The 18,252-nt window shown below is 36.8% G+C and overlaps 1 protein-coding gene across 10 annotated transcripts in view; it reads right to left on the bottom strand.

Moving 5' to 3' along the window:
- The window catches only part of TNRC6A (trinucleotide repeat containing adaptor 6A), a 219,026-nt gene that overhangs the window by 56,171 nt on the left and 144,603 nt on the right, over nucleotides 1-18,252 (bottom strand). For 9 of the 10 annotated variants that reach the window (XM_021672322.2, XM_064362586.1, XM_012464632.3 and 6 more), the window contains one exon: nucleotides 14,221-14,242. The exons of the other annotated variant lie outside the window; for it this stretch is intronic. In XM_021672322.2, the coding sequence (XP_021527997.1) occupies nucleotides 14,221-14,242 (22 nt within the window). The remainder of the gene's footprint in view (nucleotides 1-14,220; nucleotides 14,243-18,252) is intronic. 10 annotated transcript variants of the gene reach the window in all.

The following is an 18,252-nucleotide window of genomic DNA, read 5'->3' as shown; positions in this document are numbered from 1 at the left end:
TGCAATTCCCCAAAAGGTATCAGGCTCTTTCACACTATTTCATTCGCCCAAAATGCCCTGATATCTTTCTTGCAAATCTTTTTGTTCATTTTGCCTAGGAAACAACTGATTTTCCCCACCCCCAGATTGGACATATCTTAGAAGCATGTTATGACAATGAGATTGCCCTCCTCTATTCTGATAAAACTCTTAAAAAGCCCCTTACAATGCAGTCAATGTACTTTCTAAGTGCTGGTTTCTTATTTCTTCTTCACTTTATCACTAGCATTTCCTGAACCAAGCACAGCAAATGCTCAAGAACTGCTGGTTGAATGAAAATCCAGGAATTGTCAAGCATACTCAAAGTGACTGGATCTATACAAAAAAAGATAGAACAATACTGAGGATTAAACACTGCAGAATATCAACATTCAAGAGGTGGAATAATGAAGAACCAGAAAAGAAAAAAAAAAAAAGAATGATCAAGAGAAAGAGCAAGAATGATGACGGTCACTGGTTAGTATGCTGCTGAATGCATCAGTAGTTTTAAATAAATCTCTGCTCTGAAAATTACCTATAGGAGCATGGAGAGAGTAAGACAAGTCCAGTCACTGAGATCATTAATGTGAGAAGGTTCTCTAGCTCTGAGATTGCACTGGTCCATAATAGCAGAAAAAGGAATTTCATTTAGCTAGGATACAATACAGATATCTAGTAAAGGGCTGTATTTTAAAAGTTTTTTTGGAGGGGGGAGGGGCTCATACTGTGACCCCACCCATCTATTTAACAGTTTTAAAGAAATGGGAAAAATTTTAACTGGTCCAAAAATGGACAAGTTTAACTTTTAAGAATGGAAAAATTATCTATTCAAGAATTCACTCTACATTTTCTTAGTCTGTGTTCCAAATCAGGACCTCCCACTTTGTGAAACAATAAAGTGAACCCAATACAAAAAATAAATTGATTTTTGCTAAGCTTTGCTACTCTACAAGCTTTCCTGATATTTCTTATATAAAAACATATTCTGTAAGTCTAAAACTGTTTTTTTTTTTGAGACGGAGTTTCGCTCTTGTTACCCAGGCTGGAGTGCAATGGCGCGATCTTGGCTCACCGCAACCTCCGCCTCCTGGGTTCAGGCAATTCTCCTGCCTCAGCCTCCTGAGTAGCTGGGATTACAGGCACGCGCCACTGCGCCCAGCTAATTTTTTGTATTTTTAGTAGAGACGAGGTTTCACCATGTTGACCAGGATGGTCTCGATCTCTTGACCTCGTGATCCACCCGCCTCGGCCTCCCAAAGTGCTGGGATTACAGGAGTGAGCCACCGCGCCCGGCCTAAAACTGTTTTTAAAAATAGTCTCTTAATTGAAAAAACTGGATAGCAATTGTCTTATATTCATGTGAAACCCAAGAATAGACAATATAGCCAAAGTTCTATATATATCAAGTTCTAAATTTGTCATACTATTTCAATTAATACTTCTTTAAATGTTTAAAATACTTTATAATGTAACTTTAATAATACATTTCAGAAAACATTTAATGAATTTACTTTGACTATCTACAAGTTTAACAGAAACAATTTAAATGTGAACCAGCCAACAATCATCTTTGAATACTACCAATCCCCAAAACATCAATTTCCATGACTTAATACCTCAAGCCCTTACATTATTCCTATCCTTCAAAATCTACTATTTAACTTTGTCTAATCATTTTCATATTGGCTACATTGTAAATCTTCTAAAATACTGGCAGAAATACAGTACACAAAATGCTACTTTAACACATGATGTCACTTTAACAGGCTGGAGTGCTAAGCTGACCTTTAGAAAATATTACTTAGTAAACACCTATAGAATATAAAGTGCTTTTTAATACTTCTTGGCAAATTTTAAATTTACCTAAAATTACTATATGTGTTGTTATAGTCGTTATATAGGAAAACACAAAACTACCAGGTTAAGCTCCTAGAAGACAAGATGGAATATACCAATGAGAGCTCTTCAGTTAGAAAATGTTATTCTCAAATAAGAGCAACAACATATAATTTTCCTAAGTATCTTTCATTGTAATTAAGAAATTTTTTTTTACTCCTCAAACAAATGAGATTAGGCATTATCAGTAAGACAAAGGTGTACTAAAACAATTCACTAACAAATCAAGAAACGTGTTTTAAAATCACAAGACAAAATTTCTACTGCTCAGGTTAACTGAATGCTTGATGCTTAAAAAATCCTTAAAGTACAAGTATTCAAATATTTTTAAAAGTGCCACCCACAGATTCTTTAATAAGATTTCTTTAAAATATTACAGGCAAGTATTTTATGTTCTTAAGAGTCAAAAAATAAAAGTCTTATAGATAGAAGAAAAGTTAATATATAACCTAGCACATTTAAGATTTAACTGTTTATCAGGCAACATCACATATTTCTTTCTTCTCTATTGTTAATTTCTAATATCTAATTGTATTCTCTTTAATCCTAAACTCTAAAACCAATTATTCTAGCTGTCCCATTAAAATAATAAGGTAGCTTTCAATAATTTTAACATGAAAGAATTTGCCTAATATTCAGAGGGAGAGCAAACAAGTTTGAGTGCAATCAGTTCTTCCAGCTTTCCTGAACACCAGCAGCATTATTACAGCAGGGCACAGATTTTCAAAAGTCACAAACCTGATGAGAACTTCAAAGCAGAATAGAAAATTCTCTACAAAAATTCCAAAGAAAGGTGTTTCCAACTTCTGTTGCTTTCCCACTCTGCAGCTTTCAGTAAAAAATAGAGGAAAAGCATAGTGTCATTTTACTGCTATCAAAGTACTGCTTGCCAACTTCTTCCAACTTGCATTTGAGGCCCCATAAGTTGAATTCTATCTCATTATATTTTAAGGGATTGCAAGGGGCAGAGAAGCCAGGTAGCTGAACAATGTAAAGTGCAGTTCTATTCAATTAAAATGAGTTCATAAATCAAACTTACATAAAACATGGCCAAACACTGTACTACTACAAAAATCCTCTTCTTGCTCATTAATAAGCATACCAGATTATTTATAACCTACTTCCTCTGTATAATATACACCCCCTGTCCAGCACTAACTTCAGTCGGTTCTGGAATGCTGAGGGGCACAGAGGGGAAGTCTAGCTTTTAAGCTGATACACATAAGATGCAGTGTTAGAATTTCTGTTGTAGTAAATGGCTGCAGCTTTAAGTGCCAGTTGTTGATCTGGAAAATGTTAAATGCTTGCCAATCCATTAATTTTTGCCAATTCTTAGCAAGTCACTTGAATTAAATAGCTGTTTAAAAACTTAAAAATGAAGATTTAAAAACTGATATAAAATATAACTGTATTTATATTTTACACAAGCACAAGCAAGTCTTAATATTTCTGTTGAAAACTTCCTAGGAAAAAAGTACCAAACAGCAAGATATTTTAATCAGTTAAAAATTAAGACAACAAATTTAAAATAAATATTAAATTAAACTGACTTCATTTTAATTCATTTCACAAATTCTAGAAAATCGGAAGTATATATTTTCCTGGGCCTTAGGGAAGTACCTAGCTCTGCTTCCTCAAGCTCTGGTTCCTTTTTTTTGAGATGGAGCCCTGTTGGATGGCCCAGGCTGGAGTGCAGTGGCATGATCTCGGCTCACTGCAGCCTCTGCCTCCTAGGTTCAAGTGATTCTCATGCCTCAGCCTCCTGAGTAGCTGGGATTATAGGTATAGGCCACCATGCCCGGCTAACTTTTGTACTTTAAAAAAATATTTTTACAAATACAAAAATGTAGAGATGGGGTTTCACCATGTTGGCCAGGCTGGTCTCGAATTCTTGACCTCAAGGGTTCCACCCACCTCTGCCTCCAAAAATGTTGGGATTATAAGCGTGAGCCACTGTGCCCAGTGGTACTCTATCTTCTGCCCAAACACTAACCACCTTAAATTACCAACACTGGCCGGGTGTGGTGGCTCACACTTATAATCCCAGCACTTTGGGAGGCCGAGACAGGCAGATCACGAAGTCAGGAGATTGAGACCATCCTGGCCAACATGATGAAACCCTGCCTCTACTAAAGATACAAAAATTAGCTGGGCATGGTGGCATGCATCTGCAGTCCCAGCTACTCGGGAGGCTGAAACATGAGAAACGCTTGAGCCCAGGAGGTGGAGATTGCAGTGAGCCGAGACTGAGGCACTACACTCCAGCCTGGCGACAGAGAGAGACTCTGTCTCAAAAAAAAAAAAAAAAAATTATCAACACAAAGAGAAACACAGTTGATTTGTCTTGATACACTCCTTCAGATCAAGATCATTGAATAATATACTTCCCAGAGCTTTTTCACTAATGAAATTCAGGATGAAATGGCCCAATTACTAAATTCTGCTCTTCAGCAAAATGAGCAAGTTATGTCTGTTGTAAAGCACAGGATCTTCTTTCTGAGATGGAGGATATCCACAATATTCACAATGTGCTATTTTCAAAATCTTTGGTTAATTGAGCCATTGAGTCTTGACCAAATATGTAATTCAGAAAAGTGTGATGATTAAAGGTCTATTTTCCAGGTTCAGGCACATCTTTTAAAAGAAAAAAAGTCAGACTGCCTACTAATGTCTCTTCTGTAACATAAAAGTATAGAATGGCCCTCTTCAAATTTGCTTATTTAGAACTGTTTAGAAGCAAAAGCTTCCTCAGCCTTACCTTTACTAATCAGAATCTGTATTTTTTAAAACAAGTATCACATGGGGTTCTCATGTCTGAGTAAGTCTGAAAAATGGTTCTAGAAGACACTGTCGCAACCTCTAGAGAGCTTCAGCTTCCATTGTGACTCAAAATTTAAAAATAAGAAAAAACATAAACATAATACCTGAACATTCAAGTAGAAGTTAGTTCCCACTGAATTTTTAATTCCCTAAAGTTATACAATAAAGGAACTGTCATTAAATCACTGAAGATATAAATTAGTTAAGAAATACAAAACGGTTGATTTTTTAAAATTAAAAGTTCCAAATATACAGTATAAAAATAAACCAGCTAAATTAAACAGTTAATACTATAAAATGCTACAGATTTTAAAAGCTTTCACAAAACATGGGTAACCATTTTTCTAAATCTGGAAAAATGGTATGTTTTCTCAGCATAGAAATTAGTCAAGAACTCTAAGAGTAAAAAATTAATACATTTGGCCGGGCGCGGTGGCTCAAGCCTGTAATCCCAGCACTTTGGGAGGCCGAGGCAGGTGGATCACGAGGTCAAGAGATCGAGACCATCCTGGTCAACATGGTGAAACCCTGTCTCTATTAATACAAAAAATTAGCTGAGCATGGTGGCACATGCCTGTAATCCCAGCTACTCAGGAGGCTGAGGCAGGAGAATTGCCTGAACCCAGGAGGCAGAGGTTGCGGTGAGCCGAGATCGCGCCATTGCACTCCAGTCTGGGTAACAAGTGAAACTCCGTCTCAAAAAAAAAAAATTAATACATTTGATAAAATAAAATAGTGATGTGTATTTTTTCAAATGTATATATTCCAATTCAAAAGGGAAACTGGAATTTGTCCTTTTGAACAAATTAAAGGGATCCATTCTGTTCCTTCCCAACTCTTTTCACCTCGACTTCCCTATCTAAGGAAAGATTTGTTTTAGTTTAAGGATACTAAATCTAACATAGAGAAGCATTCAACACAATCACTGGAGTTTAGGACTGAAGTCCAAGCCAATAGTATAAATGTGATTTAATTGTGCTTTCCTCCTTCTGAACATCTATTTGCATTATCAGTGGATCTACTCCCTATGAGGCACATGGCATTGGGCGAAATTTAATATTCTTGCCTCGTATCTCATCCTCAGAATGACTTCATACATACGATATGGTCCATAATGTGGAAATATTTGCATCAAATACATTTGCTGAAATGCTAATGAGCTTATTATACAAAGAGCTCATGTAAATTGCTAATGAAAACTCTAGGCCCAAGAACTAAATGGGCAAATAATAAGGACGGGCAATTCATAAAAAGAAAAAAGTATGGCCAGGTGCGGTGGCTCACACCTGTAATCCCAGCACTTCAGGAGGCAGAGGCAGGTGGATCACTTGAGGTTGGGAGTTCGAGACCAGTCTGGTCAACACGGTGAAACCCTGTCTCTACTAAAAGAACAAAAACTAGCTGGGTGTGGTGGCAAGCACCTGTAGTCCTAGCTACTCAGGAGGCTGAGGCAGAAGAATTGCTTCAACCTGGTAGATGGAGTTGCAGTGAGCCAACATTGTGCCATTGCACTCCAGCATGGGTGACAGTGAGACTCCATCTCAGAAAAAGAAAAAAAGTACAAGTGTACTTTTTTTAAGCAAGGTAAACAAATAAATACAAGTCAAAGAAAACATACCAATTTTGGCCTGCCAAATTTAAGAAGTTGATAGATCCCATCCTCATGTTTTAAGATATATTCCTTGCACTACACTGTGATTCACCTTTGCTGGGCTGGGTTCTCCTTTAATGGGAGGAAAAAGCAAATCACATTTGGGTGTGGAGGAACCCTGAATTAACTGGAGAAACTGTTAGTATGTCATTTCAAGGGGCTAAAATGTTGCTAGTATACTGTAAAACCACAGTGGTGGATATTAAAATTTACCCAGTATCAGCTGGATTCCAGGCAGTGTATCTGTTATCTCTTTATTCTCATCGTGATTCCATAAATTTGAAATATTATTGCCATTTTACAGATGAGGCAAATACAGTTCAGAAGGCTATTCATGCTCAAACATCTAGTAAATGGCAGAGGTGAAATTTAAAACCCAATGTGACCCCCAAACAAGTGTTCCTTCTAGTATACGTTATTTTCATCTTAATTATAAGGGCAAAAACAAACTCTCTAAAAATACAGAGCTAACCAGATTAACCACTTTATAATTTATTTCATAGCCATTAAACTAACGTCTTTTTTAAAATATCTACTTCCTGTTTCCTTTGTTCTGCTCAGTCTCATCAGAAATCTGAAGGTATAAAATCTTTCATTTCTACCAAATTTAATATTAGTATTTAAAAGCAACAAATCTACATTTGTTAGAAATAATCCTTGCCTAAAGCCAAAAGGGGCTCATCCTTAGCATTCTTCATAGCCTCCCTGAGTACATAAATCCAGACTTACATGTATAAATCTATACCTATATAAATCATTTTCCTTTCACAATAGGAGGAAAGAAAAAATGGTGACTTTGTTATATGATCTGCCTAAAAATAATCATTTTATTAACTTTTTCCCATGAAAGTGGAAGGCCATTTTTTTTCATCCTGTCACTGCAGAGCTACAAATCTCATTTGTTACATAGCTCAAAGACATCTTCCACAGCAAGAAAAACCTGCCATTAGTAAATTCCTAACCAGTATGAACCTGTGGTTCTATTTTAAAGAGGTTAGTGCACATCTGCCTTCTAAATATCTCATAAAACACCACTGTGGCACATTTAAAATCCTGATCTGTTATTACTTAATACCATGCTACAACACAAAAATCATGATTTCTACTTGTAGACTATGGAGAAAAACAGTGAGCCCCAGTTCTAACAGTAGAACCACCCAACCTGTGTGATGGAAACAGGATATGGGGAAATGGGGTGACTAGACTCTCTGGGATTGTCATCTTCAGCTATGAGTGGCTTCTTCTGTTTACCCTAATAGCCCCACAAATACTTAGGTTACGTGCTTGAAGCTACAACCTACTTGAGCCTCAGTTTTCTCCTCTGAGAATCTATGCAGTACGGTAACCCTTGTGAAGCCATCAGAGTTCCTGAAATTCATTATAATAGAAGGCTTTGTCATTGGGAAACTTAGGGATTCCCACAAAAATTAAAACTGGAACTACCATATGACCCAGCAATTCCTTTTCTGGGTATACAGTGGTCCCCCTCCTTTTCCAAGATTTCACTTTCCAAAGTCTTACTTATCCCCATGGTCAGCCAACACAAAAATAAGCAAGCACAGTACAATAAGATATTTTGAGAGAGGGACCAAACTATTACAGTATATCATTACAACTGTTCTATTTTATTATTGTATTATTAGTTGTTGTTAATCTCTTACTATACCTAATTTATAAATTAAACTTTATCATAGGTATGTTGTAGAGGAAAAAGTGTATTATTAATAGTATATATGGGGTTCAGTACTATCCAAGGTTTCAGGCATCCACTGAATGGATTCTCTGTAGATACAAAGGAAATGAAATCAGCACCATGTAGAAATATCTGTATTCCCATGTTCATGCAGCATTATTAACCATGACCAAGATATGGAAACAACCTATGTATGAATAAAGATGAATAAAGAAATTGTGGGTCGGGCGCAGTGGCTCAAGCCTGTAATCCCAGTACTTTGGGAGGCTGAGGTGCACAGATCATTTGAGGTCAGGAGTTCTAAACCAGCCTAGCCAACATGGTAAAACTATGACTCTCCTAAAAATACAAAAATTAGTCAGGTATGGTGGTACGCACCTGTAATCCCAGCTAACCAGGAGACTGAGGCACAAGAACCATTAGAACAAAGGAGGCGGTGGCTGCAGTGAGCTGAGATCATGCCACTGCACTCCACCCTGGGTGACAGAGCGAGACTCTGTCTCAATAAATGAATAAATAAAAACCCCATGGCATATATACACAAAGGAATATTATTCAGCCTTTAAACAGGAGAGCCTGCCATTTGCCACAACATGGATGAACCTGGAGGACTGTAAGCTGAGTGATGTAAGTCAGACACAGAAATAAATATACTGCATGATCTCACTTATAAGTGGAATCTAAAAAACAAACAAACAAACAAATAAATAAAAGAGTCAAATACATAGAAACAGACAGTAGTATAGTGGTTAACAGGGGTGGAGAGAGGAAGGGCAGATGCAGGTCAAAGGATACAAAGTTGCAGTTATGTGGGTTAAGTCTAGAGATCTGATGTATAGTTAACAATACTGTATTGTATACTGGAAATTCGCTGAGAATAGATTTTAGGCACTCCTACCAAAAAAACAAGGTAACTGTGAGGTGATGAGTATGTTAATTTGCTTGATTGTAATATTCATTTCCCTATGCATATGCCTACCAAAACATTATGTTGTACACCTTAAATATATACAATAAATAAGATCTTACGGAGAAAATGGAGTGGTAAGTTCAGATCACAGGTAAATGATAAAGGCCTTTAATCACATATTTACCTTTATTAAAATAAAGATGAGAATGGAAGTGCAGTGGGAACAGGAACTTGGGGGTTGTTTTGTTCATGCTTATTACCAATGACTATAACACTGCATGAAGCAGGGTTGGCACACAGTAAGTATTTCACAAACGACGAATGAAGGAAACAATGTCACTTCATGAAACCTGAGTTTAGAATAACGGATTACTACATAAATATTTTTCATTTACCTTTGTTTCTCAAGATGACCTCATGAGATAGTGAAACATGGATGATACTGACAGTGATGATTCCAAGAAAAAGTAAAGAAGTTCTCTGTTTATTAATGAGAAGGGGACAAACTAAATACTGCTTCATTCAACACAAATTGAGCCGTTTCAGTCACATACTAGAAGCTAAATGGTGTGCTATGACTTTAACAAATTTACTGGTCAAGAGGCATACTGGAAAGGGACTTAACTGTTGTCCAAGGCCTTCAGAAAGGGTTCTCTCTCTGCCCTTTTGAAGAATGATGAAATGAAGGTTTCCTTTTAGTAAAACTGTCATTACATCTCCCTTATAGTTGCAGCAAAAACACTCCGAACATAATTTAGTACTCTGGTTTTGCTCCACAGAAGGATCAGCATTTATTGCATAGAGATCAAAGCATGGGGGAGATTTTAGAATCAGCTGCTTGCTTGGCTCTCAAAACTCTTGTTCATTTTTGTCAACAACCAAAGATGTAATAAACAATTTAAGAGCCAATGCCTCACCTATCACAAAGCTGTCAAATCCTCCCTGATTCACAAAATTATACTGATGCTACAATTTTTTAAAAAAAATTCTACCTGCTTAATCAACAGAAAGAAAAATACTATAAAATCTGTTCCAAGATCTTTCTGGATTCTTTTTAAAAGATGAGTTGTTTTAGTTCATTCAGTGACTACTGTTGCAGCACGAGTAATGGTGTGCCCTTCACATCTTGTCTTCCATGTAACTGCAGGGACTGTTTTTAAAGAAACAACGGTAGAGCCCAGTCATCTTTGTAGTCAAATTCTGGCTCAGGCACATAGAAGGTGCTTTAAGTCAGCTATAATAATGTCTATAATATGATTTGACATGCAGCTGACTTAATAGCTACTGAATATTTTTATTACCCTCTAAATCAACAGATGTAATAACATTGTGCTTGATAGAAAAACAACTATTAATGCTAGAATTGATAAAAATAACTGTGCCACTTGTGGCAGGAAAAAAGCAAGTACATGTTGATTCAATTTCATTGAGTTTTTAATTAGCCCAGAAACAGAACAGCAGTAATAAACTAAACTTCACTATTTGATCACCAAATAAATAAATAAATAAATAGAACAAAATCTTAATCTTTTTTTCTCCATTGCTATTTCCCAACAGGATCTCCCCAGGCTTCCTATGTCTCATGTAGGAGCTCAGGGCTTTGTTCTTCTTTGGAAGATAGCTTACTCATGAAATTACCCAAAAAAAGCACTGGCACTGATATGAAGGAGTGGGACAGGGAGGGGAAGAGACAGAGGAAAAAGAGGAAAGAAGAGAGTAAGAGAGAGAAAATTAGCTGTCAAAAATCAACAGTGCTTACTTTTTCTTTTGCAAGAAATGTACAATCAACATGCTTCCCAAAAAAGCCAATGTCAGCCAGCTGTGGAGACATTGTACCTGTAATCCCAACTACTCAGGCAGCTGAAGCAGGAAGATCATGTGAGCCCAGGAATTTGAGACCAGCTTGGGTAACATAGCATGACCAAGTTTAAAAAAAGGAAAAAAACAAACAACAAAAAAAACAGCCTGCTCCTATAGTCCCAGCTACTCAGGAGGCAGGAGGATTGCTTGAGCCCAGAAGTTCAAGGCTGCAGTGAGCTATGATTGTGCACTACGCTCCAGAGTGAGACCTTGTCTCCTTTAAAAAAAGCAAAAAAAAGGTCAATGTCAGAGTTGAAAAACTGTTTTTAAAACAATTTTTTATTCTCAATCAAGTTCCCAAGAACACTCTGAAGAAGGGACATTAGCTATTTCCTTGCCTTTACTTTATATATACCACAGGGCATCTTAAAATTTATCCATCTAGTCCTATACCTCACCAGAAGTTTTTTAGCACTTCACTCCCCTGCTGTTTCAAGGAGATACTCATATATTTTAAAAGACATTTTAAATATTCAAATATTTGTGCTCTTTACAGTTTTTCAAAGTTCAAGTCACAAGAATAAAACTTTCAAGAATGTCATTATGTTGCCCATTACACTTCAGAGCTATGCTGGTTCTGTAAGATTAAAAATTTTGTTCCTCACACATTAGCCCCATTTCAAGTACTTGACGGCCACATGTAGGTAAACTTTGTCTTTACAGACTCTACAACACAGAAAGAGAAAAATCATGTTGACAATATGAACTGCAAGAGAAGCAAGAATTCTGGAATAGGCAGACTCTTCTAATTTTTAAATGTTGGCAGTCATTTTAAAATTTACAGGATAATAATAAAAACACTGTGAAACCAGAGACTGGGGAGACCTGACAACTAAATGCAGGTAGCATCTTGCATTGGATCCTAGAATGGAAAGTAGTTAATGGAAAAACTGGTGAGGTTAGTTAGTACCATTGTTGGATTTTTGGTTTTGAGAAAGGTACCATGGTAATGTGAGATGTTAATGATGGGGGAATCTGAATAAAGTGTATATGAGAAGTTTCTGTACTACCTTTTCAACTTTTCTGTAAATCTAAAATTATTCCAAAATACAAAGTTTAGTAACCAGCACCACTACCAAGTGGGCCACATTTGCCTCTCAAATCTCCAGTTTGTGATCTCTAACCACTGTGTGAACCCCACATCATAAATACTACCTAGACAAACACATAGCACAGAAATAAAATATGTTTTCATGAATCAGAAAAAATGTCAACAATTATGAAGAGAAGAATGATGTGAGTGAAATTGCTGACAAAACAACAGAATGTATTCTGAAGTGACTTTCATATACTCAGCCTATCATTCTCAGAGTTGTGGAAAAATCTAAAAACAAGACTAAATATGTTCATATTTTATGTAAGACTAGAAAAAAATGATTTACATTTGGAAATGATATAAACACTAGGTACTCAAAGATACTGAAGAAACAAACATCCATGAATCAGTCAAAAATCTAAGAATATAATCAAGTGCCCAAATTTGAGATGATAACATCCTAAGAAACTGGAAGGGAGAGATCAATGGTAGTTGGAGAGACTCATCCAGGGATGAACTCTGAGAGGTTTAGGAAAGCTGAAAGGCCTGATAAAGACATCCTTGGCTGAGAAATTGGATAAAAAAGAAACAAGAATGAACATGAAAGAGATAAGAATGCTCTAAAAAGTATAAGGAGTGATAGGAAACAGGCTGATTAGGTCAAGGGAGGTTAGATTAATGAAGGCCTTAAAAGCCAAGCAAAGGGGTTTGCTCTTGAAGCAGTAACAACTAGGGACAACTTACCATTGCTATATGGGGGAGAGGGGTGGGGAAAATAGTGTTTTAGGAAAAATAATTTGGTAACATTCCTAATAATTTGGCAATGTTCCTCCTTACATTCCATATCCTTGTAAATGTCTTAGACATTCTAAGTTCAAAGCCACAATATCACCTTCAATTCCTCTTCTGATCTCATCAGTTGCCAGTCCTGTCAATTATATCTCACACATCTGTCATCCATCTTCTACCTCTACAGCTAGGACACCTCAGTTCAAATCCTCATGATCCTCTCTAATCTTGCTTCTACTGGTGACTCTAGGCACTACTGGCAAAGTTAAGTTTCTAAAGCAATTTATGATCATGACATTCCAAATCCAAACACCTTTGCTGGCTTAACCAGCATGAAGCCCTGTGGCTCCCCCTATCTCCAGGCCTATATTCTGTCACTTCCCCAAAGTTAGAGATAAAAGAGGTATGTTGTATTCCCCATGCTGTCTACCTGCCTCCTCTGCTCAGCATGCCTTTCTTCTCTTAGCTCTACCTTTTGAATCCCTACCTGTCTTCCAACCAATACTTTCCATGTACAGTGGTTGATAGCTTTAAAAAATGGAAAACAAAATAGAACAAAGCACCATGTCACTCCGCTTAAGTCTTGAACGCCTCCTAAATGCCTGTCACACAAAAAGTCCAAGCTTGTTGGTACAAAAAGCACATAAATTAACTCGCTCTAACCTGGCCCCTATCTATCTCTTCAGCCTCAACCCTGCTCACTTATCACTGAGTATTTAACGCTCTAAGAATACCACCACACACACCACATCATATTATTTCTTATCTCTATGGCTTGAATCACGCTTGAACCATTTCATTCTTTATTTGGCCATTTCATCTTTTTTTGAGGGGTAAGATTATGCTTTTGATAGAGCTTAAAATAAAATTCAGAAACTTGAGGCCCAAGAAGTTCAGCATCTGAGAACTTTACACCTTTCATTACCAAGTAGTCAACTCCTGGGAGGGTAAAGAACTCCTGATTCAGAATCTGAGAGGAATTAGTCTCCTGTTTCCTTATCACTCTGATGTCTTTTGCTTGGGGTCTAACGGGTACTGTTCAAACCTGACACAATGAGTGTAAGGTTTGCAATCTACTATTCTACTATTCTAAGCGATAATACAGCGATGGATGTCACTATCTGCTTATGAGAAGGAATGGGAAACATCATACAGAGAAGAAGAAATAAAGTAGGCAGAACCTCCAAGGGATACAGTGGGGTCCTAGAGGTTACCCCACACGAGAAGACTTCTTAGAAGGAAGACTGAAGGAAAGGTGCCTGAGCCCCAAGAGTCAAAACAAGGGAATGCATTAGGAAGCAGTGCTTACTTACTCTTATGAGACAGCTTTAAGGCAGGTCTGAGGTAGTGCACTCTAAATGTGGTCACATACACCACAATAACCATGAAACCCCAAAGGGCGACCCCAGGTTATGTTACTGAAGAAGTCTAATCCCACCCGTTTCTTTCATGCTCTTCTATTTCCCATCCTTGAGGTGAACAAAAATGCATATAAACAACCTTGCTTTAATGAAAAAAAAGGATAAAAATAGCTTTAAACAACGTACCTTTGATTTTTTGTTCAGTGGCCTAAAATAAAAACAAACAAACAAAAAACAATGTAAATATGAAACTGAAAGAAATGGATTGTTATGATAAAATGTTCATATATTACTATAAGACATATACACCTTTATTAAATAAGGAATTTGTCAAATAGATGAACTGTACAGGAAAAGATATGCGAGGAAAGCATGCTTTTCCCACAGATGTGCCCCATTATCCCTGATACTGCTTATTAATTTAAAAAATCTAATTTGTTTTGATAGTAAGCATAGAAGACATCACTGTATGACAGTATATAATTTTTTAAATGGGAGCTGCACTTTTCTCATGTCCTTTAAAAATGATTTTTATGTAACTGTCACCTTTACATGTAATGGATTTAATACATTTTGCATGTTTAAATGGCTTCAAAAATCGTTACAAGTGACAAAAAGATGAATTAAGTTTTCTGCAAGAAAAGCTGTATATAATCACTTTAGCCAAATTAATAACAAATTTAACTCCTGGAGGTTAGGCTGCTATTACAATTAAACTTAAGTCAACTTTTAAGTAAGTATTTTTGAGTGGAAAAAAATTTCAAACTAATTTATCACTTCTGACACATCTGACAATGTGTTAAAATTACTGTGATCAGAAGCTGAACTGACATGAACTCTGCTTTCACTGCCTTCCAATGTGTGCTCCTCTTTTATTTTCTGACACCACAACTGAAGAGAGGGGCTGGCTTGAAGACAGCAGGGTTGTCTCCAGGTGACTAGCTCAAACTCCCAAGGGCCTCAAAAAGAACCATAGGAAGAAAAACCCAAGCCAAAAAAAAAATCAACGTTTTGATCAAGATCAATATTATTGGAATCCTGAAAATAACAGATATAAGAACAGAAAGGGGGGTGAGGAAAGACTGAATAATTAGTAACTGAATAACCAGAAGTTGTTTCTAAATGGAGATAAAGCTTTTCTTAACTGCCAAGGGGCATGATAATTCATTTTGCTTAGTTATATGAAATTACTGTTATAAAAAATACCATTTTAAATTATATTATTATAGATATATATGGTAAAAGCCATAGTAATTACCCTAATATTGAAGCCACACCAAACATTAACCTTTCCCCAGAAAGTCAGGGAGTCTCAATACACCACTAAGTGCTTTGCTAAGTTTTAGAGCACTAGTGAAATACAAAATAATGGAGGCTCATCTTTTACTCTATGGATCAATATTTAAATTAAAACAAAAAACAAAAAACATTTTTGATGGAAAGACAATGCCAAACAACCAGTCAACTGGCTAACAACACTTCATTTGTTTTTAGGAAAATTCTTGTTAAAATTTGAGAGTAGAAAAACAAGTCTTAATCAGAGGGAAGTTAGTATATGAACACTTTCAGGCATTAGAAATGTCATGTCAAACAATAAGATGCATAATCTTCTGATGCCAAAGAATTGGCACAAAGTTTCTTTTACATGTTGAAAGCTTTCCCCCTGCCCCCCAACTCTCCTGGTCTCTTTCACAATTTACTTCTGATGGAAACTAAGTTTCAGAACGTGGAAACTAAGTTTCAGAACACAGAAACAATGACCAGATAATTGAAATCCAAAGTAGCCAGGTGTGGTTGGCTCACACCTGTAATCCCAGCACTTTGGGAGGCAGAAGACGGGCAGATGCTTGAGGCCAGGAGTTTGTGAGTTCAGCCTGGCCAACATGAAGAAACCTCGTCTCTACAAAAAAACACAGCAAAACAAAACAAAGTATACAATGTTGTTCTTCTAAGCCTTATGACATAAAGGACATATGCTACACAACAACTTTGGAAAAACTCCATGTTGCTTCAAAGCAATGGTCAACCTCATTCAGTATTCTGTCATCTACAGAGAATGGCCCCATGGAGACACCCAAGGTGTGTCTGCCTCTCAGAATCAAACTTAATGCATTGAAGGAATGGAAGTAGTGTTATAGAAACCAAGAGCTCCTCACGGAATAGGAAGAAACAGAACTAAGAGTTCCACTTCTTTAAAACAGGTTTTTGTGGGCTGGTCTGGAGACCTAGTACATTACTCAAATTATTAAAAAGAATTTTCCAGGTGGGGTCAGTCATTTTAATTGTCTGCACTGTCCAAAACAATAGCCACTAGCCACATGTGGCTACTGACCACTGACTGAAATGTGGCTAGTCTGAACTGAGATGAGCAAAATACACATCAGATTTCTAATATTTGATATTTTAAAAAGAACACAAAATGCCTCATTAATAATATTTTATACTGACTACATGCCAAAATAGCAACATTTTAGCTATATTAGGTTATATAAAATATATTAAAATTAATCTTGACTGGTTCTTTTTACTTTGAAATGATCTGATCATTTTAACCCTCTGGGTCTCAGTTTCCTAATTTCTCCAATGGACAAAATAACTGTCCTGCTTATCTTTCAGGGTTGTTATGAGGGTCAAATAAAATGTGAAAGATATATTTCAGAAAAACTATACAACAGTATTTCAAATGTGAAGTATCACTGTAAATCCTCTCACACAGATAATTAAAAGATTCTGGCCAATCTAGAAGCAAAATTATTTCCATTTTTAATATATTATTCTTTAAAAAAATCTGAGCTATGATTCCACGAGCAACAATCACAACCGTCTCCTTCACTACTAAAGACAGCAGCGCAGTGGCAGAGCACAGCACCCCACCTCCTTTACTGTCAGGCTCTGCACTGCTTGTCCCAACACCATGGTCCTGAAGCACACTTCAGTGGTTAAGACCTCAGAATCTCAGGTCTGACTGCCTGCCTGGCTCTGCCACTTACACTGTGTGACCCTGGTCAAATGTGTTAACTTCTCTAAAGCTTAGTTTCCTCAACTATAGAACTGTGGCAAAAACACCCACCTCAGAGTTGTAAGGTTAAAGGGATTTAACTCATATAAAGCACTTAGGACAAAGCCTGACTTACAGAAAGCATTCAGCAGACATCAGCTGCTGCTGTGGCAGCAGCGGCTGCTATCTTTAGCCCCACCTGCCCGTGCTTTGTTTGGCTCAGTCCTGGCTCTCACATTTGGAAATAAGCTGACTCTACACTCATCCTGTTTCCAGGTCTTGATTTTCTTTTTCTAATCATCCACAACGTCTTAACAGTGCCAAGTATTATAACCTAACATTAAGAATAAAGAATTAATCTAGTTCAATTCACTGATTTTAAATGAGATATGTAGTGCTCAGAGAGCCTTCCTACGACTTAGCAATCAGCACTCTGTCTAGAATCCAGATCTGTTGACTAAAACGAGTCTTATAAAAGAGGGAAAGAGAAGTGTAAGGCGTAAAGTGGGGCAAGATTGTCAGAGAACACCTAACAGCCCTCAACGAGCGCACAACTCAGGCCTGGTTATGTTACCACCAAGGTTATTAAGAAAATTTACTAATTAAACTGCTGAATATGATCCTCAAAAATGGCAATAAAGCTGGAAGCGCTCTATAACCTAGATCTCATTTAAACTTAAATTTAATATATTTAAGTCAATAACACCTATAAAAATCCCTCCAGCTCTTAACACAGTAACAGCAAAAAGCCCATGGATGTGGAAACATTCTCAACACCAAAAGATCTCAGCTTGTACTGTTGCTTCTCCTCGGCCCTCAACCATTATATGCTTTCTAGGAACTACAATTACATGCTTAAAGTAAAGGTTACACTAAACTATCCCTCTATAATTAACCTATTTCTCAACCTCCTTTTTCCTCCTCCTTACATTTCCCTTAAGATCTCTTCAAGAAATTTCTTCTAAAAACAGAACCTGGAAAGAAATCCATGGTAACCTACTGCTACTATTGTCACCCCCCTACTTTTTTTTTTAAGTATGGAAACTACATTTCCATGCTGTATCAAATCATTTTCTAAGCCTGAGAATCAGAAAATAATAGCCCTGGTCCTTAGATATGAAACAGAAGAGAGTGTTACATATAATCTTTTATGAAAATGCTTTTCAAAAAAGTTTAAAAACAAAAGTCATCTAGTCATCTGTCTCCATATTGATTGGAAA

This window comes from Aotus nancymaae, unplaced genomic scaffold (genome assembly GCF_030222135.1).
Source record: "Aotus nancymaae isolate 86718 unplaced genomic scaffold, 86718_ANA_hifiasm-v0.15.2.pri h1tg000049l, whole genome shotgun sequence".
Classification (NCBI taxonomy): Eukaryota; Metazoa; Chordata; class Mammalia; order Primates; family Aotidae; genus Aotus; species Aotus nancymaae.
Note: the sequence above shows the minus strand (reverse complement) of the source record. Positions and strands in the feature narration are given on the sequence as shown.